General features: G+C 39.5%; 1 protein-coding gene across 1 annotated transcript in view; it reads right to left on the bottom strand.

Annotated features, from left to right (window-relative positions):
* Positions 1-1,204: 1,204 nt before the first annotated feature.
* The window catches only part of xab2 (XPA binding protein 2), a 28,968-nt gene continuing 2,710 nt past the window's right edge, over positions 1,205-27,462 (bottom strand). The window contains exons 2-19 of the mRNA XM_061982050.2: positions 23,568-23,716; positions 23,319-23,442; positions 23,025-23,222; positions 22,816-22,950; positions 22,559-22,723; positions 19,058-19,202; positions 18,819-18,970; positions 18,620-18,739; positions 18,409-18,540; positions 18,190-18,321; positions 10,581-10,694; positions 10,335-10,497; positions 10,071-10,261; positions 4,653-4,775; positions 4,404-4,575; positions 4,191-4,317; positions 1,397-1,500; positions 1,205-1,304 (exon numbers count right to left, since the gene is read on the bottom strand). Of these exons, the coding sequence (XP_061838034.2) occupies positions 1,243-1,304; positions 1,397-1,500; positions 4,191-4,317; positions 4,404-4,575; positions 4,653-4,775; positions 10,071-10,261; positions 10,335-10,497; positions 10,581-10,694; positions 18,190-18,321; positions 18,409-18,540; positions 18,620-18,739; positions 18,819-18,970; positions 19,058-19,202; positions 22,559-22,723; positions 22,816-22,950; positions 23,025-23,222; positions 23,319-23,442; positions 23,568-23,716 (2,508 nt within the window). The 3' untranslated portion in view covers positions 1,205-1,242. The remainder of the gene's footprint in view (positions 1,305-1,396; positions 1,501-4,190; positions 4,318-4,403; positions 4,576-4,652; positions 4,776-10,070; positions 10,262-10,334; positions 10,498-10,580; positions 10,695-18,189; positions 18,322-18,408; positions 18,541-18,619; positions 18,740-18,818; positions 18,971-19,057; positions 19,203-22,558; positions 22,724-22,815; positions 22,951-23,024; positions 23,223-23,318; positions 23,443-23,567; positions 23,717-27,462) is intronic.

The following is a 27,462-nucleotide window of genomic DNA, read 5'->3' as shown; positions in this document are numbered from 1 at the left end:
TACGGTAAACAGCCGCCATCTTTTTTCCCCGTAGAAGAGGAAGTGCTTCTTCTTCTACGCAAGCAACCGCCAAGGTAAGCACCCGCCCCCATAGAACAGGAAGCGCTTCTTCTTCTACTGTAAGCAACCACCCGCCCGCGTAGAAGAAGAAGAAGCGCGCGGATATTACGTTTCATTTCCTTGGTATGTTTACATTCTGTAAAGACCACAAAATGGCTCCTACTAAGCGACAGGTTTCCAAGACGCAATCTCTCCATCCGCACACGGACTACTATTTCACAGCAACTGCCTAAAGACTTTCAAGAAAAGCTGGCTACTTTCCGTGCATATTGTAAAAACAAGATAGCTGAAAAAAAGATCCGGCCAGAGAACATTATCAACATGGACGAGGTTCCACTGACTTTTGATATTCCTGTGAACCGCACTGTGGATACAACGGGAGCACGTACGGTGAATATTCGCACCACAGGGAATGAGAAGTCATCCTTCACTGTGGTTCTAGCTTGCCATGCTAATGGCCAGAAACGTCCACCCATGGTGATATTCAAAAGGAAGACCTTGCCAAAAGAGACCTTTACAGCCGGCGTCATCATAAAAGCTAACTCGAAGGGATGGATGGATGAAGAAAAGATGAGCGAGTGGTTAAGGTAAGTTTACGCGAAGAGGCCGGGTGGCTTTTTTCACGCAGCTCCGTCCATGTTGATATACGACTCCATGCGCGTCCACATCACGCTGGTTTTTAATATATTATTAAAGTTTGACTGACCTGACTGTTTTTTTGACATTCCTTTAGCGCAGTTAGATGCGGCTTATAACACGGGGCGGCTTATAGGTGGACAAAGTTTTGAAATATGCCGTTCATTGAAGGCGCGGCTTATAACCCAGGGCGCCTTATGGTGCGGAAAATACGGTACATATTATTCTGTACACATATTGTGTATATATTCGTATATATGTTAGATTTTTTTTTTTTTTATCGCTATATTAGTTTATTTATACCTGCATTGTCCTTTCCATCCTTACACTTTCCATCATTGTAACTGAGCTACTGTGTTGAACAATTTCCCTTGTGGATCATTAAAGTTTGTCTAAGTCTAAGTTTGTCTTGAATTTGAAAAAAAAAAACATTTTATTTTTCACTAAAGAAGGGTTTGGTGAAGCTGGTGGGGTTCGGTACCTCCAACAAGGTTAAGAACCACTGATGTAGACACTGAATATTTATTGACTGCATGGTGTAATGGTTCAATCCTCTTTCAGGCCTCCATAGACAGCAGTGGGCACACTCTTCTGCTCCAAGCGCACCTCTTTAAGAGGGGGTGAAAAGAGGTAAACAGTGTTAGCATGTTGTCATTAAAGCAAGACAGTTGCAACAGACTGGTGAGCTGTGTTTGCTCACCTTCGGGGCCTTGATTCTCATCTTCATCGTCGTCGTCTATATCGATCTCGTCTGGATTGGCCTGTTTGGCCAGCTCGGCCAACTCAGTGCGAGACGTGTCGCTCCTGCGCAGGACCGTACAGATGTGAGTTCATATATGTCACATACAGTATATTGCCAAAAGTATTTGGCCACCCATCCAAATGATGAGAACCAGGTGTCCTAATCACTTGGCCCGGTGTATCAAATCAAGCACTTAGGCATGGAGATTGTTTCTACAAACATTTGTGAAAAAATGGGCCGCTCTCAGTGATTTCCTGTGCAACAAATCCAGTCTTGAAATTTCCTCGCTCCTAAATATTCCAAAGTCGACTTTATTATAAGAAAAGTGAAGAGTTTGGGAACAACAGCAACTCAGCCACCAAGTGGTAGGCCACGTAAACTGACAGAGAGGGGTCAGCGGATGCGGAAGCTCATAGTGCAAAGAAACTTCCTGCACAGTCAGTTGCTACAGAGCTCCAAACTTCATGTGACCCTCCAATTAGCCCACGTACAGTACGCAGAGAGCTTCATGGAATGGGTTTCCATGGCCGAGCAGCTGCATCTAAGCCATGCATCACCAGGTCCAATGCAAAGCGTGGGATACAGTGGTGTAAAGCACGTCACCACTGGACTCTAGAGCAGTGGAGACGCCTTCTATGAACTGATGAATCACGCTTTTCCATCTGGAATTTAGACATTTAAGTCCCATCTTAAAACTCATTTGTATACTCTAGCCTTTAAATAGACCCCCCTTTTAGACCAGTTGATCTGTCGTTTCTTTTCTTTTCTCCTCTGTTCCCCTCTTCCTTGCGGAGGGGGGAGGGGGGAACAGGTCCGGTGGCCATGGATGAAGTGCTGGCTGTCCAGACTCGGGACCCGGGGTGGACCGCTCGCCTGTGCATCGGCTGGGAACATTTCTGCGCTGCTGACCCGTTTCCGCTCGGGATGGTTTCCTGCTGGCCCCACTATGGACTGGACTCTTACTATTATGTTGGATCCACTATGGACTGGACTCTCACAATATTATGTCAGACCCACTCGACATCCATTGCATTCGGTCTCCCCTAGAGGGGGGGGGTTACCCACATATGCGGTCCTCTCCAAGGTTTCTCATAGTCATTCACTTCGACGTCCCACTGGGGTGAGTTTTTCCTTGCCCTTATGTGGGCTTTGTACAGAGGATGTCGTTGTGGCTTGTGCAGCCCTTTGAGACACTTGTGATTTAGGGCTATATAAATAAACATTGATTGATTGATTGATTGATTGATTGAAATCTGATGGACCAGTCTGGGTTTGGAGGTTGCCAGTGGAACGGTGCATTTCAGACTGCATTGTGCCGAGTGTGAAATTTGGTGGAGGAGGAATTATGGTGTGGGGTTGGTTTTTTAGGAGTTGGGCTTGGCCCCTTAGTTCCAGTGAGAGGAACTTTGAATGCTCCAGGATACCAAAACGTTTTGGACAATTCCATGGGATGGCACTTCAAGTTCATATGAGAGTCAAGGCAGGTGGCCAAATACTTTTAACAATATAGTGTACATACTAGGACATTGGAAATTCAGGGTCTCTGCAGGTTTCAACACATTTAAAACTCTTTTAAGACCATCTTCAAAATAATTTAAGACCATTTCACATCCATACAGACAGAAAATACAAGGACAAAGTAAAATCAGAGGTCCAGAATGAATTTGAAGTATATGAATTCATTCACTGCTCTTTCACATTGGAAAAACAAAATGGTTAAACTAACTAAATACACCAGGAGATTCTTTGAGCTGTAATTTGACCCCCTTAACATGCTTCAAAACTCACCATATTTGACACACACATCAGGACTGGCGAAAATTGCCATCTAATCAAAAAACCAAACCCCAAAACTCAAAATTGCGCTCTAGTGCCCCCTAGGAAAAAACACAGACAAAACTGCGTGTAACTTCCGGTAGGAATGTCCTATAGACATGAAACAAAAACCTCTATGTAGGTCTCACTTAGACCTAGATTTCATACCATGACATCCATCAGCAAAAATTCCCCCTTCAAAACAAAATTTTTAGTAAAAACAGTCACTTTTGCATCTTTGAGCTGTAATTTGACCTCCTTAACATGCTTCAAAACTCACCAAACTGGACACACACATCAGGACTGGCAAAAATTGCGATCTTATAAAAAAAAAAACCCCCAAAACTCAAAATTGCGCTCTAGCGCCTCCTAGGAAGAAAACACAGACACAACTGCTCCTAGGAAGAAAACTCAGACAAAACTGCCTGTAACTTCCAGTAGGAATGTCTTAGAGACATGAAACAAAAACCTCTATGTAGGTCTCACTTAGACCATGTATTGACAACCCCCAGCTAAAATCAACAGGAAGTTTGCAATTCCCCCTTCAAAACAAAAGTTTTGTAAAAAACGGTCACCTTTTTTCAAACATTATCTCCTCTGAGCGTGTTTGTCGTGTCGGCTTCAAACTAGCACAGGAGAGAGATTGAACCCTTGTGATTAAAAGTTGACCAAAGAGTTTTAATTACTGCTCCGGTTTGGATTTTATGTGCCGTCAAAGTCGGTCCCGTCCATCGCTGCTTGCAGCTTTAATTTTTATTTATTTTTTATTATCTTTTAATTTATTTTATTTTTTTAATACACTGTCACACTTTGAGGTTGTTTACTCAATGTAAAGTGCTTTTTACAAATACAATCTATTATTATTATTAATAATATACTTTTTAAGACCCCGCGGACACCTTGAAATTCATTGGTGGGGAGGAAAAAAAAGACAAACCTGACGAAGAGAATCTTTTCTTTTGGCTTGGGTTTGTCCTGCTCAGCCTCTGCGGCAAGCTGCTGTGCTTTCTGCTCCAACATTTTCATGTCATCAATGCCCAGCTGGCCAGGAGCAAGATCTGAAACTGGACAAACAAAAAAAAAATGGTTAAGAGTGAAAATTCTACGGCATATTTTTAAACGTTCTCGTGAACCAGGAGAAGCGTCTTACTGGTCCCGGTGGAGCTGGTGGTGGCCTTCAGCATCTGAGACGACATGAAGTTGACCTGAGTGTTGTAGGTCGCCTGGACGCTGCGCTTGATTCGAAGCATCTCTCGGATCGTGTCTTCGTTTCCGTGGCGGATCTCAAATTCCTTCCAGGCCTGCCAGAACACGGCTGTGACCTGACGTGACAAAAAGGAAATGAATACACGTGCAACATGGTTGGTGAAATATAACGTGACACTGCTGCTGCTCTTACCCTGGGGTCACAGATCTGAGAGCAGAAGGAATAGATCGCTCTGGCACGATCAATTTCACCCAATTTGCTCTCCATGTCAGCGAATCGCAAGCACATGTCCCTGGCGTGCTCATCAGGAAGGACCTTGATGAATACAAACATGTACTTTATTCATTACACCGAGTATCGTAATAATATTTTGAGAAACTGAGCAGAAAAACATACTTGCTCGATCACACTGCGTGGACAAAGAGTCGCCATTTTGATTGAACTAATACGGTGGTCAGCTCTTGGAGCATTTTTGAAAAAGGATTAAAAATGGATAAAGATGGGGAATTTTTTTTTTTTTTTTTTAGTATGTTTTTTGTCTGAGGTCAAACATGACAAAAACCTTCCTAATTGTTAGAAAGCCCACGGTTTAATATGTTTTGTGTGTTCGCTTCACTAATGAGAGTATTTGGTGAACATCGTTTTGTCCAACTAATTTCGGCTGTTCTTGAACTCACCATAGTGTGGACGGTGACGCAACCGTTTGTATACATGCAACATCTTCCACTCCTTTGTCTCATATTGTCCACCAAAAGTTTTATACTGTGCGTGAATGCACAGAGGTGCGCATTGTTGATGTTATTGACTTGTTGGAGTGCTAATCAGGCATATTTGGTCAGTGCATGACTGCAAGCTAATCAATGCTAACATGCTATTTAGGCTAGCTGTATGTACATTTTGCATCATTATCCCTCATTTGTAGCTATATTTGAGCTCATTTAATATCCTTTACTTGTACCCTCTTTGCAGAGGTGGGTAGAGTAGCCAGAAATTGTACTCAAGTAAGAGTACTGTTACTTTAGAGATTTATTACTCAAGTAAAAGTAATGAGTAGTCACCCAAATATTTACTTGAGTAAAAGTAAAATGTTGTGAAAAAACTACTCAAGTACTGAGTAACTGATGAGTAACATACACACACATATCACATATCATATATATATATATATATATATATATATATATATATATATACATTGATATATACAGTATATCATTTATATTTATTTATTTTGCCGTTTTTGTTTACATGTTAAAGGTGTTTTAATGAATATACATGCATGTTTAACACATATAGATTCCTTTCTTTCATGAAGGCAAGAATATAAGTTGGTGTATTACCTGATTCTGATTACTTGCATTGATTGGAATCAGACAGCAGTGCTTAACGTCCACGTTTTCAAATGCAGGAGAAAAAAAGTTCCTCCTTTCTGTCTAATACCACATGAAAGTGGTTGGTTTTTGGTATCTTATTTGTCCAGCTTCCATGTTCGTTTTCACACACTTTACAATAAATACATTGGCTGCAAACTCCGTAGCTTGCTAGCTTGTTTGCGCTGGCTTTCGGAGACTCTTATTTTGAAAGCGCAGGCGCGATGGAGCGGCACTTTTATTGTGAAGACAGGAACTGTGCAGTCAGTCTTTAGGCTTGTGACGGGATGTACGGTTGAAATAAAAAAGTGTCTTTTTTCCTTCACACTTTTGATTGATTGATTGAAACTTGTATTAGTAGATTGCACAGTACAGTACATATTCCGTACGATTGACCACTAAATGGCAACACCCCAATAAGTTTTTCAACTTGTTTAAGTCAGGTCATGTGACCGCCTGGCTCTGTTTGATTGGTCCAACGTCACCAGTGACTACATCTGATTGGTGGAACGGAGTCATACGTCACTAGTGACTGCATTTTATTGGTGGAACGGAGTGAAACGTCACCAGTAAGGCAGGCACTTTGAAGGTCTGTCTGACAGACCAAAACAAACAAAGCGTGCATTAACAGATCGATAAAAATTAGTAGCGAGTAGCGAGCTGAATGTAGATAAAAGTAGCGGAGTAAAAGTAGCGTTTCTTCTCTATAAATATACTCAAGTAAAAGTAAAAGTAAATTGCATTAAAACTACTCTTAGAAGTACAATTTATCCCAAAAGTTACTCAAGTAGATGTAACGGAGTAAATGTAGCGCGTTACTACCCACCTCTGCCTCTTTGTATATACCGGTAATTTAGTTTTGCATGTCTCATGACACATTATCTGTATGTAACATTGGCTGCATTTCAGATGCCATGTTGTTCCATATCACAGCTTGCCAAACATTGTAATAAATCTATTAAAAGAAGACAGTCTGCCGTTCCCTTTAACTTGGACACACACATCTATACCTTTGGCCATTAAAAGCCAGTCATTTCCAGGAGTTATCTCACCTTCTGAGTAGCCTCTGATTTCTAATGTTGTAAAAATGTGTAGAATAAATATTACATTTCAGCATTTATGTCAACAAAGATTTGCTTCAGCCTGCGACACATAGTTATTTTGATAGTAGGCTATTATAGCTAATATAGACACTTACATCATGTGTTGCCTTCAATATAAGACATATATACGGCTTTTAATTTTTTGCGGTTCCAGACAGATTTGTTTTTTGTATTTTTGGTCCAATATGGCTCTTTCGACATTTTGGGTTGCCGACCCCTGAACTAAGCAAATAAGCTCAGGCTCGCTGCTGTTGGTTAGGTCTAGTTCAGTGGTTCTTAACCTTGTTGGAGGTACCGATACCCCACCAGTTTCATATGCGCATTCACCGAACCCTTCTTTAGTGAAAAATAAAATGTTTTGGGTTTTTTTCAAATTCAAGACAAAGTTATATGTTTTTGGTAACACTTTAGTATGGGGAACATATTCTAAGCAACAAAGACTTAATTTAGAGTTTTTTGGACACGAGGGGAACATATTCTAAGTAACAAAGACTTAATTTAGAGTTTTTTGGACACGAGGGGAACATATTCTAAGTACCGTATTTTCCGCACTATTAGTCGCACCTAAAAACCACAAATTTACTCAAAAGCTGACAGTGCGCCTTATAACCCGGTGCGCTTTATATATGGATTAATATTAAGATTCATTTTCATAAAGTTTCGGTCTCGCAACTACGGTAAACAGCCGCCATCTTTTTTCCCCGTAGAAGAGGAAGTGCTTCTTCTTCTACGCAAGCAACCGCCAAGGTAAGCACCCGCCCCCATAGAACAGGAAGCGCTTCTTCTTCTACTGTAAGCAACCACCCGCCCGCGTAGAAGAAGAAAAAGCGCGCGGATATTACCGTACGTTTCATTTCCTTTGTGTGTTTACATCTGTAAAGACCACAAAATGGCTCCTACTAAGCGACAGGGATCCGGTTCATGAAAAGACGCAATCTCTCCATCCGCACACGGATTACTATTTCACAGCAACTGCCTAAAGACTTTCAAGAAAAGCTGGCTACTTTCCGTGCATATTGTAAAAACAAGATAGCTGAAAAAAAGATCCGGCCAGAGAACATTATCAACATGGACGAGGTTCCACTGACTTTTGATATTCCTGTGAACCGCACTGTGGATACAACGGGAGCACGTACGGTGAATATTCGCACCACAGGGAATGAGAAGTCATCCTTCACTGTGGTTCTAGCTTGCCAGGCTAATGGCCAGAAACTTCCACCCATGGTGATATTCAAAAGGAAGACCTTGCCAAAAGAGACCTTTCCAGCCGGCGTCATCATAAAAGCTAACTCGAAGGGATGGATGAAGAAAAGATGAGCGAGTGGTTAAGGTAAGTTTAAGTTTACGCGAAGAGGCCGGGTGGCTTTTTTCACGCAGCTCCGTCCATGTTGATATACGATTCCATGCGCGCCCACATCACGCTGGTTTTAATATATTATTAAAGTTTGACTGACCTATTTGACTGTTTTTTTGACATTCCTTTAGCGCAGTTAGATGCGGCTTACAACACGGGGCGGCTTATAGGTGGACAAAGTTTTGAAATATGCCGTTCATTGAAGGCGCGGCTTATAACCCAGGGCGCCTTATGGTGCGGAAAATACGGTAATAAAGACTTAATTTAGAGTTATTTTGTTAGGGTTAGGGTCAGGGTTAGAGTTATAATAAGGCATTAATAAGTACTTAATAATGACTAGTTAAGAGCCAATATGTTACTAATTTGCATGTTAATAAGCAACTAATTAATGCTGAATATGTTCCCCATACTAAAGTGTTACCATGTTTTTTTACTGGTGCACAAAATGAAGCGTGCATGAACATCACCTTGTTCAAAGAACAAAACCAACACAGTGCATAAACTCACAACAAATTACACACCTGCAAATCAGTCTGACTTCTGCTGTTGCCGTATCCGTAATACGCCGATAGCCGAAGTTTGTATTTACACGGTGAGTCGGGTGTGTTTTGACCTCCGCCGAACCCCTGAGGCCGACTCACTGAACCCCTAGGGTTTGATCGAACCCGGGTTAAGAACCACTGGTCTAGTTCCAGCACCAGTATGTGCTCAAAGAATGAGGTCAGCTGACTACTTTAATACTACATACTAGAGATGCGCGGATAGGCAATTATTTCATCCGCAACCGCATCACAAAAGTCGTCAACCATCCGCCATCCACCCGAACTAACATTTAATCAAAACCGCACCCGCCGGCCATCCGCCACCCGCCCGTTGTTATATATCTAATATAGACGATGCAAGGCATTAGTGAGGTTATAAAGCTTTTGCCTGTTAAAGAAAGGAGACTGATCCAATTCAGCAGAGACATTCAATGCGTGCCACGCTGTCACGGCCCAGACGCACACCAGTGCGCAACCATCTGGGAGCCGCGCTCGCGCCACTCAAACTGCTGCAGGCAGCTGCGTTCTATCTTGTCGTTCACACATGCATCTGTACGCCTTGTTTTAACATCCTGTGGCACTCTTCCGGGATCACGGCGGACGAAACTGCTCATGCTCAGGGTGTTTGTGGAGGTTCGGGGTTTTGCACAAATGTGATGCACCATGTTAGATGTCCCGGTTTTGTGACTGTCGTAGACATAAACAGCGTCGCAGCTCTTGCAAATCACATAGCCAGCATTACTATCATCCTGATTTACAACCTCATAAAAACGAGTCCACGCTGAACTTTTCTGGCCTTTTTTTCCCCTGGTCTTTAGTATTCCCTTTTTTAGTTTGTCGCGTACCACGTTTGCTGCCGGCGTTGCCATCTCTTTTTTTTTCTTCTTCTGTTGTGGCATGCTGCAGGTGCCTGCTCGTTTTTCGTATGTGGGTAACAACATTTAACTATGTATATATATTTCCGAATTGGTTTAACTGCCATCCGCCTGAATCTATTTAAAATCTTTTTTTCTTCTTTTTCAACCGCCCGACCCGACCCGCGGATAAAATCTTTTTTTTTTTTTATTTCAACCGCCCGACCCGCGGATAATCCGCGGACTCCGCGGTTGTGTCCGCAAACCGCGCATCTCTACTACATACTGAATTCTTCCCTACGGCACATCCAACAAAATATTTAGTGTGTGATCCTTTTGTTGTCCAGGCAGTGTAAATGATCATATTACAGTAGAATCATTCAGTACCTCAATAGCCTTCTGGTAAATAGCCCTGGTGTATGTGACACCGTATATTTCAGCTGCTCTCTTGATGTAAATATTGAACATCTGGTGTCTCTCATCCGTTTCTACTGCCTGCGTCGCTCTCTCATAGACCGCCATGGCGTGCCGTGCCAATCCGTACTCCTCCTCCAGCTTGGCGTACAGCAGGTAAATTGCTGCAAAGCCATGGGCAAATGTACAAATATGCATGATAGAACACAATGGCATTTAAAAAAAAGGGTAACTCACTCTTAGCGAATTTGGCGGGACAGCCATCAAGGGCTTGCTCGAACAAATCTCTGGCTCTCTCCAGCTTCTTGCCTCCATATCGATCTATGAACTTGGTAAGGTAGGTGTTCCAGATGTCGTAAACGTTTGGCCACTTGAAGAGCGCGATCCCGCGCTCGTACGCCTAGAAAGAAAGCCAATGCATTCATGTGGGAGGCCTTGAGAATATTGGAGAATGGGAAAAACATATACAAATAATGTTTTTACTTTGAAGCTCTCTTCAAAGTAGTTGTGCTCTTCGAGGAACATGGCGTAGTTGATGACGATCTGTGGTGTGGCAATGCGCAGGTCAATGATGCGGTCGTACACTGCTTTTGTAGACTGCAGGCAAAGGAGAAACAGAGAAAAATTACCATGATTGTTAATCATTTACTGTAAGGCAGTGGTTCTTAACCTGGGTTCGATCGAACCCTAAGGGTTCGGTGAGTCGGCCTCAGGGGTTCGGCAGGGCCTCCACCGCGGAGGTCAAGACACACCCGACTCATCGTGTAAATACAAACTTCTCCCTCTCGGCGTATTATGGGATATTTGAGCCCTGGGCATGACATTAAAGTGCATCCGGCAGTGGAGGCTCCTCTATGGGGTCTTGGGGCACTAGGAGGTTAACCCCTTTACTACTGTTACCCCAGGTGGCCCTTGGCAAAGGCCTAGTACCTGACTGCCCCCTAGCCAGGGATACGGTGAAGACCTCAACGGCGGAGCAGGCGGAAGACGGTAGATTTAAGAACTACTACGGCTGCAATGGCGGAAGAAGGCTGCAGCAGAAAAGGGTCCCCAGTCGTCTTGGAGTACATGCCACTGGACTAAGGCTGAAACGACGCGTCGACATAGTCGACGTTATCGGTTACGTAAATACGTCGACGCCGTTTTTGTGCGTCGGCGCGTCGCATATTTACGTCACACTACTGTCATGGCAGAGCGCAAAGCAGACGATGCGAGCGAGGGGAAAAAAGCACGCCAAAAGTCGTCAAAAAGGTGGGAGTATTTCAATAAACGGCCTAATAATGTTGTTGTATGCACACTGTGTCGAGCGGAAATGGCCTATCATAGCAGCACAACGGCTATGAACGAACATTTGAAAAGAAAACACCCGACAGCGTTCTTGCCTTCACCATCAACTAGTCAATCGTCCGCGTGAGTATACGTTGTCATCATTACACAAAAACATGAATGTGTCATTTGTATCTGCGTTGTAAATTCATAAACTAAAGCACCGTTTCGCTCTGAGAGGCGCGTTTGGCGTGCCTGTTCAGTGTTTACAAAGACGCGCTCCTCTTTAACGCTGTGGAGAGGCGGCGCCGGCGAGCGAGCGGCGAGGCGGAGCGCGCCGGGAGCGACGCCGCAATCGTGCCCAGGTGCGTGATCCGCGCACCTGGGCAAGATCATCCAATCTCCTCTCGCTGAACAAAAGGGGAGCAGCAGAGAGAGAGGGAAGAGAGACTGGAAAGAGCCAAAGTGAAGCTGACGTGGAGCGAGAGAGGAGGAGAGACAGGGGACAACGAGCGAGCGAGGAAGAGGAGCCGAAAAGCGAGGAAAGAAAGAGAAAAGAGTTGGAAGAGAAAAGACTTTGTGTAAAATTAAAAGATTGTAAACCTGGCAAAGCCGTCTGGCGTTCAGTCTGTCGGTCCTGAAAGAACCCCACGGCACAAGACGTGTCACAAACGCTAACGTTAATTAGTTGTGCAAATACCTTTTACAACATTAACAGTTACGTATACTATGTACAAACAAACAATTAACTTTCACTTTAATCATACTATCATTGTTGTGTTATTAAGCAAAATAAGCAATACTTTTACTTTTGTTGAAATGTTTACACTGTTGTTACAGAATATTTCGTTTTGCACTTTTTTGTATTGGATGTTTATTTTTATTTTTGCACATTTTAGCAAATAAGTAATACTTTTACTTTTGTTGAAATGTTTACACTGTTACAGAATATTTCCGTTTTGCACTTTTTTGTATTGGATGTTTATCTTTATTTTTGCACATTTTAAAGCAAAATAAGCAATACTTTTACTTTTGAAATGCTTATACTATTGCAGAATATTAAGATTTGCACTGGATGTTTACTTTTATATTTGCACGTTAAAAAGCAAATAAGCTACTTTTAATTTTGTTAAATGTTAAAAGTTTTAAATGTTTACATTGTTACAGAATATTTTGTCATGTTGTTGTCAATGTTGACTGAGTGGCCATACTTTTTTTTTTTTTGTAAATAAAAGCCATGCCTTTTGAAAAAACTGGCCTACATTTATTTTTTCCCTCTTCATTTTAAATAAAAAAAATAATCGGTAAAAGGAAAAATAATCTATAGATTAATCTATAGATTAACCGATTAATCGAAAAAATAATCTATAGATTAATCGATAGAAAAATAATCGTTAGCTGCAGCCCTACACTGGACCCTGACCCGATTCTGTCAAGGATCGTGTGGTGACTGTCTGTGCACCAGTCACCCCACGTAAAACAAAGTCACGCACAGGCATCCTCCATAAAGGGATACACCTCTACCAGGAGGATCGTCATACTCGTTCCAGTGACCACCGATGATATTATGGATACCCCCAAAGAATGTTCCCTCTAATTTTCCATCTGATTTGCAGGTGTGTAATTTGTTGTGAGTTCATGCACTGTGTTGGTTTTGTTCTTTGAACAAGGTGATGTTCATGCACGGTTAATTTTGTGCATCAGTAAAAAAAAAACATAACTTTGTCTTGAATTGAAAAAAAAACCCAAAAAACCAAAATACTTTTATTTTTCCCTAAAGAAGGGTTTGGTGAATGCGCATATGAAACTGGTGGGGTTCGGTACCTCCAACAAGGTTAAGAACCACTGCTGTAAGGTATGTCCAAAGTGAGGCCCAAGACTTGCTGCCGACGGGTTTGTTTTTTTTATTAGCCTGTGGCACATCATAGAAAAAAAATATCCATCCATCCATCCATCTTCTTCCGCTTATCCGAGGTCGGGTCGCGGGGGCAGCAGCCTAAGCAGGGAAGCCCAGACTTCCCTCTCCCCAGCCACTTCGTCCAGCTCTTCCTGTGGGACCCCGAGGCGTTCCCAGGCCAGCCGGGAGACATAGTCTTCCCAACGTGTCCTGGGTCTTCCCCGCGGCCTCCTACCGGTCGGACGTGCCCTAAACACCTCCCTAGGGAGGCGTTCGGGTGGCATCCTGACCAGATGCCCGAACCACCTCATCTGGCTCCTCTCGATGTGGACGAGCAGTGGCTTTACTTTGAGCTCCTCCCGGATGACAGAGCTTCTCACGCTATCTCTAAGGGAGAGCCCCGCCACCCGGTGGAGGAAACTCATTTCGGCCGCTTGTACCCGAGATCTTGTCCTTTCGGTCATAACCCAAAGCTCATGACCATAGGTGAGGATGGGAACGTAGATCGACCGGTAAATTGAGAGCTTTGCCTTCCGGCTCAGCTCCTTCTTCACCACAACGGATCGATACAGCGTCCGCATTACTGAAGACGCCGCACCGATCCGCCTGTCGATCTCACGATCCACTCTTCCCTCACTCGTGAACAAGACTCCGAGGTACTTGAACTCCTCCACTTATATATATATATACATAGCAAATACTACTAAATACTAATAATAATAGAAAGCTTTGTCTTCAAATAATGTCATGCTTGAATTTTGCAGCTTCTATTGCAGATTTTTGGAGGTGTTAAATAATGTTTATAAGCATATCCTACCGGTACTTATTTTCGGCCGGAAATCACAGGTGTCAAACTCAAGACCCAGGTGGCCAAATTTAGTCCGCCACATCCTTTTATATGCGGCCCGCGAAAAGCCTGAAAATAATTTGTATCAATTTAACAAACACTTCATAAATAATGTCTATCCTATCTTATCGTTCTTACTAAATAAACAGTCGGTACGGAAAGTATTCAGACCCCTTTAAATTTTTCATTGCAGCCATTTGCTAAAATCAGTAAAAAAAATTCTCATTCTCTCTTCTCAAATTCTGTCACCCCATCTTGACAGAATTTTTTGCAAAAAAAATCACATTATTCAGACTGTCTGCTCAATACTTTGTTGATGCACCTTTGGAAGCAATTACAGCCTCAAGTTTTTTTAATAAGATGGCACACCTATCTTTAGGCAGTTTGGCCCATTCCTCTTTGCAGCACCTCTAAAGCTTAATCACGTTGGAGGGGAATCATTGGTTTTCATTCTGGATGTTTGACATGCCCTAAATCGAGCATTTTCAAGTATGAACTGTCAAAATGAACTAAAAAGATCAAGTTGTAATGGCTACTACATGAGACCAAACTGACCAGCACACTCTCCAGTATCGTGGCCACGGATTGGCTCAGCGTTTCTATGTTACATTAAATGAGTGTCAAGGTGACTATGTGGTTGTTAATTAATGTCTAAATGACTTTCACAATGTTAAAAACCGTAGTAAGAAGGTTGTAAACAGGTTTCAATGCTCTAGCTCTTGGGTCAGCAACCCGCGGCTCTTGACCGCTCAAAGCCCTGGTGGCTCCGTGGAGCTTTTTCAAAAATGTATAGAAATGGAAATAAAATGGGGTGAAAAATATATTTTTTGTTGTAATATAGTTTCTGTAGGAGGACAAACACGACACAAACCTTCCTAATTGTTAGAAAGCCCACTGTTTAATATGTTTGTGTGTATGCTTCACTGATGACAGTATTTGGCAAGCGCCGTTTTGTCCTACTAATTGTGAGGACTGTGACTCAACAGTTTGTTTACATGTACAACTTTCTCCTACACTGCCACAGGAAGAGGTGTTTTATGCCACTCTTTTGTCTCATTTTGTCCACCAAACCTTTTATACTGTGCGTAAATGCACAAAGGTGAGCTTTGTTGATGTTATTGACTTGTTATGGAGTGCTAATCAGGCATATTTGGTCACTGCATGACTGCAAGCTAATCGATGCTAACATGCTATTTAGGCTAGCTGTATGTACATATTGCATCATCATGCCTCGTTTGTAGGTATATTTAATTTCCTTTACTTATGTCCTCTGTGTATTTAGTTTATTTTTCCATGTTTCATAACACATTATCTGTATGTAATATTGGCCGAATTTCTGATAGTTGTTAGTGTTCCACGTTGTTCCAGACCACAGCAAACGTTACCCAGCTTCCATTAGAAGAAGACAGCCTGCCGTTTCCTTTAACTTGGACACACACATCTATACCTTTGGCCATTCTAAGACAGTCATTTCCAGGAGTTATCTCAATCTCTGAGAAGTTTTACTAATGTTTTCCAATGTGTAGAATAAATATTACATTTCAACATTTCTGTTAACGAAGATTTGCGTCAGCCAACACATAGTCATTTTGATAGTAGGCTAATATATCTAATTAGCCACTCACATCATGTGTTGCCATCATAACACTTATAGCAGTCTTTAAATTTTTTGCGGCTCCAGACAGATTACTTTTTTGTATTTTTGGTCCAATATGGCTCTTTCAACATTTTGGGTTTGCGACCCCTGCTCAAGCTATTTGATTTTTTATTTCAAATAATTCTTACTCCTCTGAAATACATTTTCCATTGTCAGGCCGGAACCAATTAACAGCGATAAACAAGGGTTTATTGTATATAAACTTTCGGACAACCCCACAGCATTGATTCTCAAACTTTTTCAAACTTTACTCGGTGGCCTAGTGGTTAGTGTCCGCCCTGAGATCGATAGGTTGTGAGTTCAAACCCCTGCCGAGTCATACCAAAGACTATAAAAATGGGACCCATTACCTCCCTGCTTGGCACTCAGCGTCAAGGGTTTGAATTGGGGGTTAAATTACCAAAAATGATTCCTGGGCGTGGCCGACGCTGCTGTTCACTGCTCCCGTCACCTCCCAGGGGGTGAAACAAGGGGATGGGTCAAATGCAGAGGACAAATTTCACACCTAGTGTGTGTGTGACGATCATTGGTACTTTAACAAGTACCACCATAATGACCAACATTAAAATACATTAGCGTAGTAATCCTAAGTGTTCATTAAAACTAGGCAGAGGTTTTATTTAACTATATTTAATAATTTTGACCACACTAACGTTACACACATTTAACAACTATATTTAATATTTTTGGCCACACTAACGTAACACTGTGTTTGAATATAGAAAAATAAATAACTGTACTTTAATTAGTGATTCTTCGGCGTACCACTAGATGGAGCTCGCGTACCACAGTTTGAGAATCTTTGCCCCATTGTACTGCATACCTGCCAACTTTTGAAATCAGAAAAACCTAGTAGCCAGGGTCCAGGGATTGCAGGCCCCGGTAGGTCCAGGACAAAGTCCTGGTGGGGGGTCCAGGCTTCGCCCCCCCGACGCAAAATGATTATTAGCATTCAGACAGGTTAAAATGTTGCTAAAACCATCACTTTTCTATCAGTCACAGTGACTTTTCAAAACAAAAATATTACAGCAAAAATCCTATGGGTTGATTGACATGTTTATTCTGTAAGCTAACTTCAATAGTTTGAAATTATTTTGACAGTTAATGCCAGTTATCCTGTCAACCTTTCACAAGACTTCAATTTGTTAATTGAAAGTATAAACAGTACAAACAACTTTTACAGTAAACAAATGGTAAAACAGTACTAAACAATTCCATTAAAAAAAAATTGGTGTCATTATTAACTTTCTGTCCAAGCTTGTATAATCTACTGCCTTGTTCAATTGTAAAAAATATTCTGTGCCTAAAATTCACATTTCTATCACAATTATCATACTGTAAACATGGTAAGCTAACTTCATTAAAATTAATAGTCCTGTCAATAGCATGGAATTACAATTCAAATGTAGTTTTTTTGTAAGCCTTTCAAAAGAATTCAAAATATGAAAAATTAATGAAAATGAATTGAAGCCATCAGACACTTGAAAAGTGGCACATCACATCTCTAATGTAATCATTTTAACTTTTCAACAGAAATAGCACTGCAAAAATATTAAGGACATACTTCTGTATTTTGGTAGTTATGCTGTCAACATTTAACAAGATTTCTTCAACTTGGACTTGAAAGCATAAATAGTATAAACACTTTTAACAGTATAACAGTACTAAACAATTCCAATAGATAACATTGGTGTCATTACCTTTTTGTTTGCTCAATTATTGCCTCCGTAAATAAAACTTCGGCATTTATCACATCCAAAGAATCTGTTTGGGCGACGAAAAACGTTGAAAGTTTTCCACTTGTATCGCTAGCAACGGCATTAGACTTGTGTTTTTTTGTCCCAACGTGGTCTTTTACATCGCTAATTCCTCCGTGTCCGATCGAAAAATCTTGTCTGCACAAGGTGCAATTCGCGTAGTTTTCACCCTTTTTGGAACGGATAATTATTCCCGGATAGGCTTTTGAATATTCTTCACGGAATGACTGCAGTTTTCTTTTCGGTTTAAGACTCGTATGCGATTTTTCTCCAGCTGATTCCATGATCGTTCGCTCGTTTGGAAACAATGACAACAGGTGCCTCGTGCTTGGCAGCGGTGCTATAAATAGCCTCGCGCATGGCATTCGGAATGGCTCGATAGGAAGTTACGGGAAGCAGCGTCGATCGTCATTGTTGTTACGCGATTTCGTGAATAAAACTTAAAAAAAAAATATTTTTTTAATTAATGAAAAACCGTATTTTTTATCACTGCAACCGTAACCCGGAATAGGTTGATGAAAACCGTACTAATTACGGGAAAACCGGAGTAGTTGGCAGGTATGCACTAGATGGAGCTGGCGTACCAGTTTGAGAATCTTTGCCCCATTGTACTGCACAAAATGGACGTACTGAGGAACAAACACCAACACACGCACACAGATACGTACCATAAAAGTGCCAAGACTTTCTTCCAAGTCTGCCAACATGGACCAGACCTTTAAAGATTTGTAGACTCTGTTTTGGACCGGCTCGGAGGCGTCAAAGTACTCTGCCTTTTTGGATGGGATGGCCGTAGCTTTCTTTAACAATAACAAGTGGTAAGAATGGATATTATTGATTATTTAAATACTTAAATGACTGAAAATATGAGAAAGGACAGGTCTTACCCTAAGTATCCTCAGTGCCTGCTCGTAATTCTCATGCCGAAGCTCCATCTCTCCATATTCACACCACACTGCGGAGAGGTCATCCACATGCTTGTAATTCACTTTGGTTGCCTTCTCAAATATAGTCCTGGCCTACATAGGAAAATACAAACATGCAGTCAAAACGGACACATTTTGACCAATTATGCCCTTTGAAATAATGTACACGTACATCATCCAGCTGCTCATTTTCCTCATAGAATTTAGCAAATTTGACCCAGAGCGTGTGAGGCTTCCCAGTGGCTTTCACTGGATCAACAGTCTGCACTGCCTCTGTGTATGTGTTGATGATCTGCAGAGTGTATGGAAGGCATACTTTCATTCAAACAGATTCTGATAACGCTGTTATTCACGTGCTCAGGACACCTGACCTGCCGTGGAACGCCCTCGTACAGTTTTACACGCTTGTGCCACTCGTGGACGTTATGGGGGTTTTGTCGCAGAAGCACACTGTTTAGGAGAAGAGGGCGCCGTGCAATCAGCTCCTCGAAGCGGGCAAGCCGAAGCTCCAGGTCGATGTCCTCTGGAGCGGCGGACAACAAACATGAACATGCAAGTGTGACAAAGTCAACGAATAATGTTACCTATTTGTCAATGACACCACACAAACCATCCTCATCCTGGCCTATCTCGGCCGTGGTCTCCATCTTGGCCGCGATCATGCTTTCCTCAAACTGGGCGTAACTGTCAAAGACTTGAGTGAAATCTCGTACGGTCACCACGGTAAGGATGGCCTCTTCGTACACATCACGGGCCTGACGGATTCAAGAGACAAGGAGTGAGGGCATCCCAAAAAAAATGGTGTTTATAGTAGGGCTGGGCGATATGGCCTTTTTTTAATATCTTGATATTTTTGGGCCATATCGCGATACACGATATATATCTCCATATTTTGCCTTAGCCTTGAATGAACACTTGATGCATATACTCACAGCAGTATGATGATTCTATGTGTCTACATTAAAAGATTATTCTTCATACTGCATTAATATATGCTCATTTTAAACTTTCATGCAGAGAGGGAAATCCCAACTAAGTCAATTTACCAAAACTGTACAGTGTTTCCCACAGAACAGGCATCTATTTGTGGTGGTGTGGTCGGGGGGCAGGGGGTGACGGCGGCAGCGGCGATGACCAAGAAGAACGCGGAGTTGGAATATAAGTACAACACTTTATGTACATATTTAGCTCATTAAAATTACCGACAGGAAGGCGAGAAACACTTTATTTCAACAGACTCTGGCGCAGTACCTGTCGTCAAAACTCCAAAGACCGACTGCACAGTTGCGCTAACAAAATAAGAGTCTCAAAAAGCTGGCGTGCACAAGCTAGCAAGCTACGGAGTTTGCCTACAATGTATTTCTTGTAAAGTGCATACAAAGGAGTACGGAAGCTGGACAAATAAGATGCCAAAAACCAACCGCTTTCATGTGGTATTGGACAGAAAGGAGGACTTTTTTTCTCCTCCATTCGAAAATGCGGACATTATCAGCACCACTGTCTGATTCCTATCAATGCAAGTCATCAGAATCAGGTAATACACCAACTTATATTCTTGTCTTCATGAAAGAAAGGAATCTATATGTGTTAAACATGCTTGTATTATCTTTAAACACCTTTAACTTATTAACAATATTAACTATATGTGTTAAACATGCTTGTATTATCTTTAAACACCTTTAAGTTGTTAACAATATTAACTATATGTATTAAACATTCTTGTATTATCATTAAACACCTTTAATTTTTTAACAATATTAACTATATGTGTTAAACATGCTTGCATTATCATTAAACACCTTTAACTTGTTAACAATATTAACTATATGTATTAAACATGCTTGTATTATCATTAAACACCTTTAATTTTTTAACAATATTAACTATATGTGTTAAACATGCTTGCATTATCTTTAAACACCTTTTACTTGTTAACGATATTAACTATATGTATTAAACATACTTGTATTATCATTAAACACCTTTAATTTTTTTTAACAATATTAACTATATGTGTTAAACATTCTTGTATTATCATTAAACATCTTTAATTTTTTAACAATATTAACTATATGTGTTAAACATGCTTGCATTATCATTAAACACCTTTAACTTGTTAACAAAAACATATATTTCATAAATAAGTAAATATAAATTATATATATGAATGAGGTAGATCCCCACGACTTGATCAATTGAAAAGTAGCTCGCCTGCAGAAAAAGTGTGAGCACCCCTGAGTTACACCCATCTGAACAGGTCAGCCACCTGTTTAAAGCCCGATTACAGTTGAAATCTTGAAATGAAGGGCCTTTAATGGCCAAAACAATTACCTGGACAACATTTTAACAGCTGGTTGGCTCAGATTTTATTATTTTCATTGCATTCGCATGCTGCAGTGGACAGTGGACAATTTAGCTTCATTATTAATGCAGTATCTGAAGCACAGTCTCCACGTGTGTTTATTGACAACAGGGTTATAACCTGGACACGTTAGCTCGTCGGTATGGCAACACGTGACTGTTATTACGTGCGTCTGCCCGGCCTCCGAGTCAAACAGCGGCGGTGTTAATGAAGCAGCGTCAGGTGAAATCGCGGATTAACGTTAAATATATGACGAGCCGCGAGCGATGCAGCTATAACCTATATTACCCTCGTATTTTGATCCGGTCGGTCCGTTCTTCTTTTACTTTGTCTTCTTCTTTTTCTTCTTCTTCTATTGGCCGAGTTACAATGCATAGTAGGCTACCGCCACCTACTGCATCGGAGTTGTAACTACAAGCAACATTCACAGACAGAGTCCCATTGCTTTTATGAGCGGTCGAGCGAGTCAAAAGCCGAAAAATCCATTTGTGGCGGACGTAATTCTTTCGTGGCGGGCCGCCACAAATAAATGAATGTGTGGGAAACACTGCTGTATTTATTAAACAGTTATTAAGCAGTGGCACAAACATTTCCAAAACAGAAAGTGCAAGTACATTTTAAAACAAGCTATTTGTGCACTTTTGTGCATGATGTCACTAAGATGACATATCAAAACAACACTAAATTAAAGTGCACTTTTTGTACAGAACGCCACTACAATAGTTAAAAACAAATAAAGTGCACTTTTGTGCATGATGTCACACAAGATATTTCAATAACTGTCACATAAAAATGAGCTGCATAATAGGAAATCAAACAATGAATGTCCTGTGGTAGGTTCCTGCGGACGTTATCTCCTTCTGTTGTTGATTTTTTTTTCATACGATGTTAATCTGGAAATTGTTGCTTTGGCATTTTGTGGGTGTGGCACCGAACGGAGATGTTGACATGCAGAGTTTCAAGCACTCTTCATTCTCTAGCAGGTGACTTTTCAAATGATGCTACAAATTAGCAGTGCTGCTACTTTTTGTAGCAACGCTTTTGCCGCATAATTGTTCAACATATTCCCGCTTGAAGCCGAACCACCGCCAGACGATGCACCCCGTGCTGTTTTTCTTGGGAATTAATTATTCCTCCATTTGTTACCAGATTCGCACCTTCTCTCTCTCGTATTACCACTCGCAAAGCACCGTTAGCATCATCCTGTCTAGAAACATAGATTTATGTTTGAGTCACACTTGACTAACTACACTAGAGCAAGCCCGGTCACAGGCAATTACAGAGTCTGCTAGTCCGGGTGAGGAGTCAGTTAAGATAGAACTAGCAAGGGCCAGGCTGGATAATCCCTGTACACATAGCAATTATCTTAGAATAATACACAACTCACATAATGTTTGTGATTGATTGATTAGCATTGATTATCATCAGAGCTAATGTTACCCATGTAGCTACCTCTCTGCTCGGGGAGGGCGTATGACGTTGCACGCGTGACGTATGTAAGAAGGTGCGCTTGTTTATGTCTCTGTGAGAAGGAGAGACAAGAAAGAGTGGGAAACGCATGCAGTGTAATGCTAAAAGCAACTATGTGAGAACGTATACTCGAATATCACGATATAGTCATTTCCTATATCGCACAGAGACAAACCCATGATATATCGAGTATATCGATATATCGCCCAGCCCTTTATAGACAGGAATACAGCATGAAATAGAGTGATAAGCAAAAAATGCAGCTATAGATTTACAAACCTTTTCAAAGACGCCGCTCCTGATGTAATAATCGGCTAAGGAGCACCAAAGTTTGCCGAGCTGGTCTGTAAAGCGGGTGAGCCCACCACGAATGATGGCGCCTACGTTTAGAGAGGTCACCTTATCCGGGTTCTTCGATATCAGGTCGCATAGTTCGTGCCATAACTGCATCAATAAATAAACAGAATAATGCAATAATTAAAAGTCTTACTGATTTTTTCCCCCCAATTTCCCAAGGAACGAAAAGGAAAACTCACCTGGTAGTTAGATTTGCCTTCTTTGGACACAAAACCTTCATCGTTGACAACAGCTGCTAAACGCACTGCAGCTTCATCCAAGCGGCCGACAGACTTTAAGTATTCAATGTAGTCCTCTGCATTCTCGGGAGAAAGCTGTGTGGCACAAAGGGTAATTATTGGCGAGCCTTGCTTCGCAGTATGGCAAGAGAAAGGTCTGGAGTCCTCACCTTGAGGTACCTGCGGTACACTCGGAGGGCGGTTTCAGGCAGGGGCAGGTTTCGGACAAAGCGGAGATACAGAGGCCAGATGCGGGGATGCTGAGTAACAGGGAGAGCTCGAAGTGCGCGGTCAAACGTTCGCCGACTTCGTGTCATCTTCGACTGCGACACTAAGAACTGGCAATAGTCAATCCATATTCTGGGCATCTGGAGTCAGGAAAGACAGACGCATGGCGTTAATTACAAACGCAGTCGGATTCTATCCTTAAGATGAAGAACGTGGTCTGTAAATGTGATTATCACCTTGTGCATGAACACCAGTGCTCTCTCGTGGCAATTGTTGACCTCTTCAAAAACTGGCTCGGTTATACATTTCCCTTTCACTTGTTTTCTTCGCTCCCTCAGGTAATTGTACCACAGTTTATAGCTATAAGGGAATGTAGTTAAATAGTTATAGTTTGGGAGTGAATTTGGATATAAACCCATTCACATCAATTCAAAACATGTGAAATACACTCATTGACAATCCACATATCTAAATAACACATTTACCTTCCAGGTAGCTCTTTCAGAGCCCGTTCATAGATCATGTTGACGGTGGATTTAGCCCCATTCTGTTTGAACTCCAGGTAACGCATCCAACACTTGACTGAATATGGATTTCTGATGATCTCCTCCTCATACGGGAGATCATCGTCTTCCTGTGAGGACAAGAAATCGAATCACACTTAAAACTCAACTGGATTGACATTCTATTGGTAACGACGCAAGTTAGCCCAAAGATACAATACATTCCAGTGATGTTCTGCCAGGGGAGGCAAGTGAGGCAGTGCCTCACCTTGCCACCAGGTGGCTTAACCATGAGATGTTCAAAAACGAAGTTATACAATAAAATAGGTTTGAATATTCCTCTTTTAAAGTTAAAGTACCAATGATTGTCTCACACACACTAGGTGTGGGGAAATCATTCTCTGCATTTGACCCATCACCCTTGATCACCCCCTGGAAGGTGAGGTGAGCAGTGAGCAGCAGCAGTGGACGCCCCCGGGAATAATTTTTGGTGATTTAATCCCCCAATTCCAACCCTTGATGCTGAGTGCCAAGCAGTGAAGTAATGGGTCCCATTTTTATAGTCTTTGGTATGACTCGGCCCAGGTTTGAACTCACGACCTACCGATCTCAGGACGGACACTCTACCCACTATATGGAATAACCATTACATTTTATCTATCCATCCATCCATCTTATATTATTATACGACATTATTCACAGGTGAATAATATAAATACAGTCTATTATACAGCATAATGCACATGTGAATAATATAAATACAGTCTATTATACAACATTATTCAAATATGAATAATATAAATACAGTCTATTATACAGCAGTATTCACATGTGAATAAAATAAATACAGTCTATTATACAGCAGTATTCACATGTGAATAAAATAAATACAGTCTATTATACAGCATTATTCACATGTGAATAATATAGTCTATTATACAGCATTATTCACATGTGAATAATATAAATAGTCTATTATACAGCATTATTCACATGTGATTAATATAAATACAGTCTATTATACAGCATTATTCACATGTGAATAATATAAATAGTCTATTATACAGCATTAATCACATTTGAATAATATAAATACAGTCTATTATACAGCATTATACACATGTGAATAATATAAATACAGTCTATTATACAGCATTATTCACATGTGAATAATATAAATAGTCTATTATACAGCATTAATCACATTTGAATAATATAAATACAGTCTATTATACAGCATTATACACACGTGAATAATATAGTCTATTATACAGCATTATTCACACGTGAATAGTATAAATAGTCTATTATTACAGCATTATTCACATGTGAATAATATAAATACAGTCTATTATACAGCATAATTCATATGTGAATAATATAATTACAGTCTATTATACAGCATTATTCACATGTGAATAATATAGTCTTTTATACAACATTATACACATGTGAATATATAAATACAGCATTATTCACATGTGAATAATATAAATACAGTCTATTATACAGCATAATTCACATGTGAATAATAAAAATACAGTCTATTATACAGCATTATTCACATGTGAATAATATAAATACAGTCTATTATACAGCATTATTCACATGTGAATAATATAAATAGTCTTTTATACAGCATTATACACATGTGAATAATATAAATACAGCATTATTCACATGTGAATAATATAAATACAGTCTATTATACAGCATAATTCACATGTGAATAATAAAAATACAGTCTATTATACAGCATTATTCACATGTGAATAATATAAATACAGTCTATTATACAGCATTATTCACATGTGAATAATATAGTCTATTATACAGCATTATTCACATGTGAATAATATAAATACAGTCTATTATACAGCATTATTCACATGTGAATAATATAAAAACAGTCTATTATACAGCATTATTCACATGTGAATAATATAAATACAGTCTATTATACAGCATTATTCACATGTGAATAATATAAATACAGTCTATTATACAGCATTATTCACATGTGAATAATATAAATACAGTCTATTATACAGCATTATTCACATGTGAATAATATAGTCTATTATACAGCATTATTCACATGTGAATAATATAAAAACAGTCTATTATACAGCATTATTCACATGTGAATAATATAAATAGTCTATTATACAGCATTATTCACATTTGAATAATATAAATACAGTCTATTATACAGCATTATTCACATGTGAATAATATAAATAGTCTATTATACAGCATTATTCACATGTGAATAATATAAATACAGTCTATTATACAGCATTATTCACATGTGAATAATATAAATACAGTCTATTATACAACATTATTCAAATATGAATAATATAAATACAGTCTATTATACAGCAGTATTCACATGTGAATAAAATAAATACAGTCTATTATACAGCAGTATTCACATGTGAATAAAATAAATACAGTCTATTATACAGCATTATTCACATGTGAATAATATAGTCTATTATACAGCATTATTCACATGTGAATAATATAAATAGTCTATTATACAGCATTATTCACATGTGATTAATATAAATACAGTCTATTATACAGCATTATTCACATGTGAATAATATAAATAGTCTATTATACAGCATTAATCACATTTGAATAATATAAATACAGTCTATTATACAGCATTATACACATGTGAATAATATAAATACAGTCTATTATACAGCATTATTCACATGTGAATAATATAAATAGTCTATTATACAGCATTAATCACATTTGAATAATATAAATACAGTCTATTATACAGCATTATACACACGTGAATAATATAGTCTATTATACAGCATTATTCACACGTGAATAGTATAAATAGTCTATTATTACAGCATTATTCACATGTGAATAATATAAATACAGTCTATTATACAGCATAATTCATATGTGAATAATATAATTACAGTCTATTATACAGCATTATTCACATGTGAATAATATAGTCTTTTATACAACATTATACACATGTGAATATATAAATACAGCATTATTCACATGTGAATAATATAAATACAGTCTATTATACAGCATAATTCACATGTGAATAATAAAAATACAGTCTATTATACAGCATTATTCACATGTGAATAATATAAATACAGTCTATTATACAGCATTATTCACATGTGAATAATATAAATAGTCTTTTATACAGCATTATACACATGTGAATAATATAAATACAGCATTATTCACATGTGAATAATATAAATACAGTCTATTATACAGCATAATTCACATGTGAATAATAAAAATACAGTCTATTATACAGCATTATTCACATGTGAATAATATAAATACAGTCTATTATACAGCATTATTCACATGTGAATAATATAGTCTATTATACAGCATTATTCACATGTGAATAATATAAATACAGTCTATTATACAGCATTATTCACATGTGAATAATATAAAAACAGTCTATTATACAGCATTATTCACATGTGAATAATATAAATACAGTCTATTATACAGCATTATTCACATGTGAATAATATAAATACAGTCTATTATACAGCATTATTCACATGTGAATAATATAAATACAGTCTATTATACAGCATTATTCACATGTGAATAATATAGTCTATTATACAGCATTATTCACATGTGAATAATATAAAAACAGTCTATTATACAGCATTATTCACATGTGAATAATATAAATAGTCTATTATACAGCATTATTCACATTTGAATAATATAAATACAGTCTATTATACAGCATTATACACATGTGAATAATATAAATACAGTCTATTATACAGCATTATTCACATGTGAATAAAATAAATACAGTCTATTATACAGCATTATTCAC

The sequence above is a fragment of the Nerophis lumbriciformis genome, linkage group LG24 (assembly GCF_033978685.3).
Source record: "Nerophis lumbriciformis linkage group LG24, RoL_Nlum_v2.1, whole genome shotgun sequence".
Taxonomy (NCBI): Eukaryota; Metazoa; Chordata; class Actinopteri; order Syngnathiformes; family Syngnathidae; genus Nerophis; species Nerophis lumbriciformis.
This window is presented reverse-complemented; position numbering and strand designations above follow the sequence as displayed.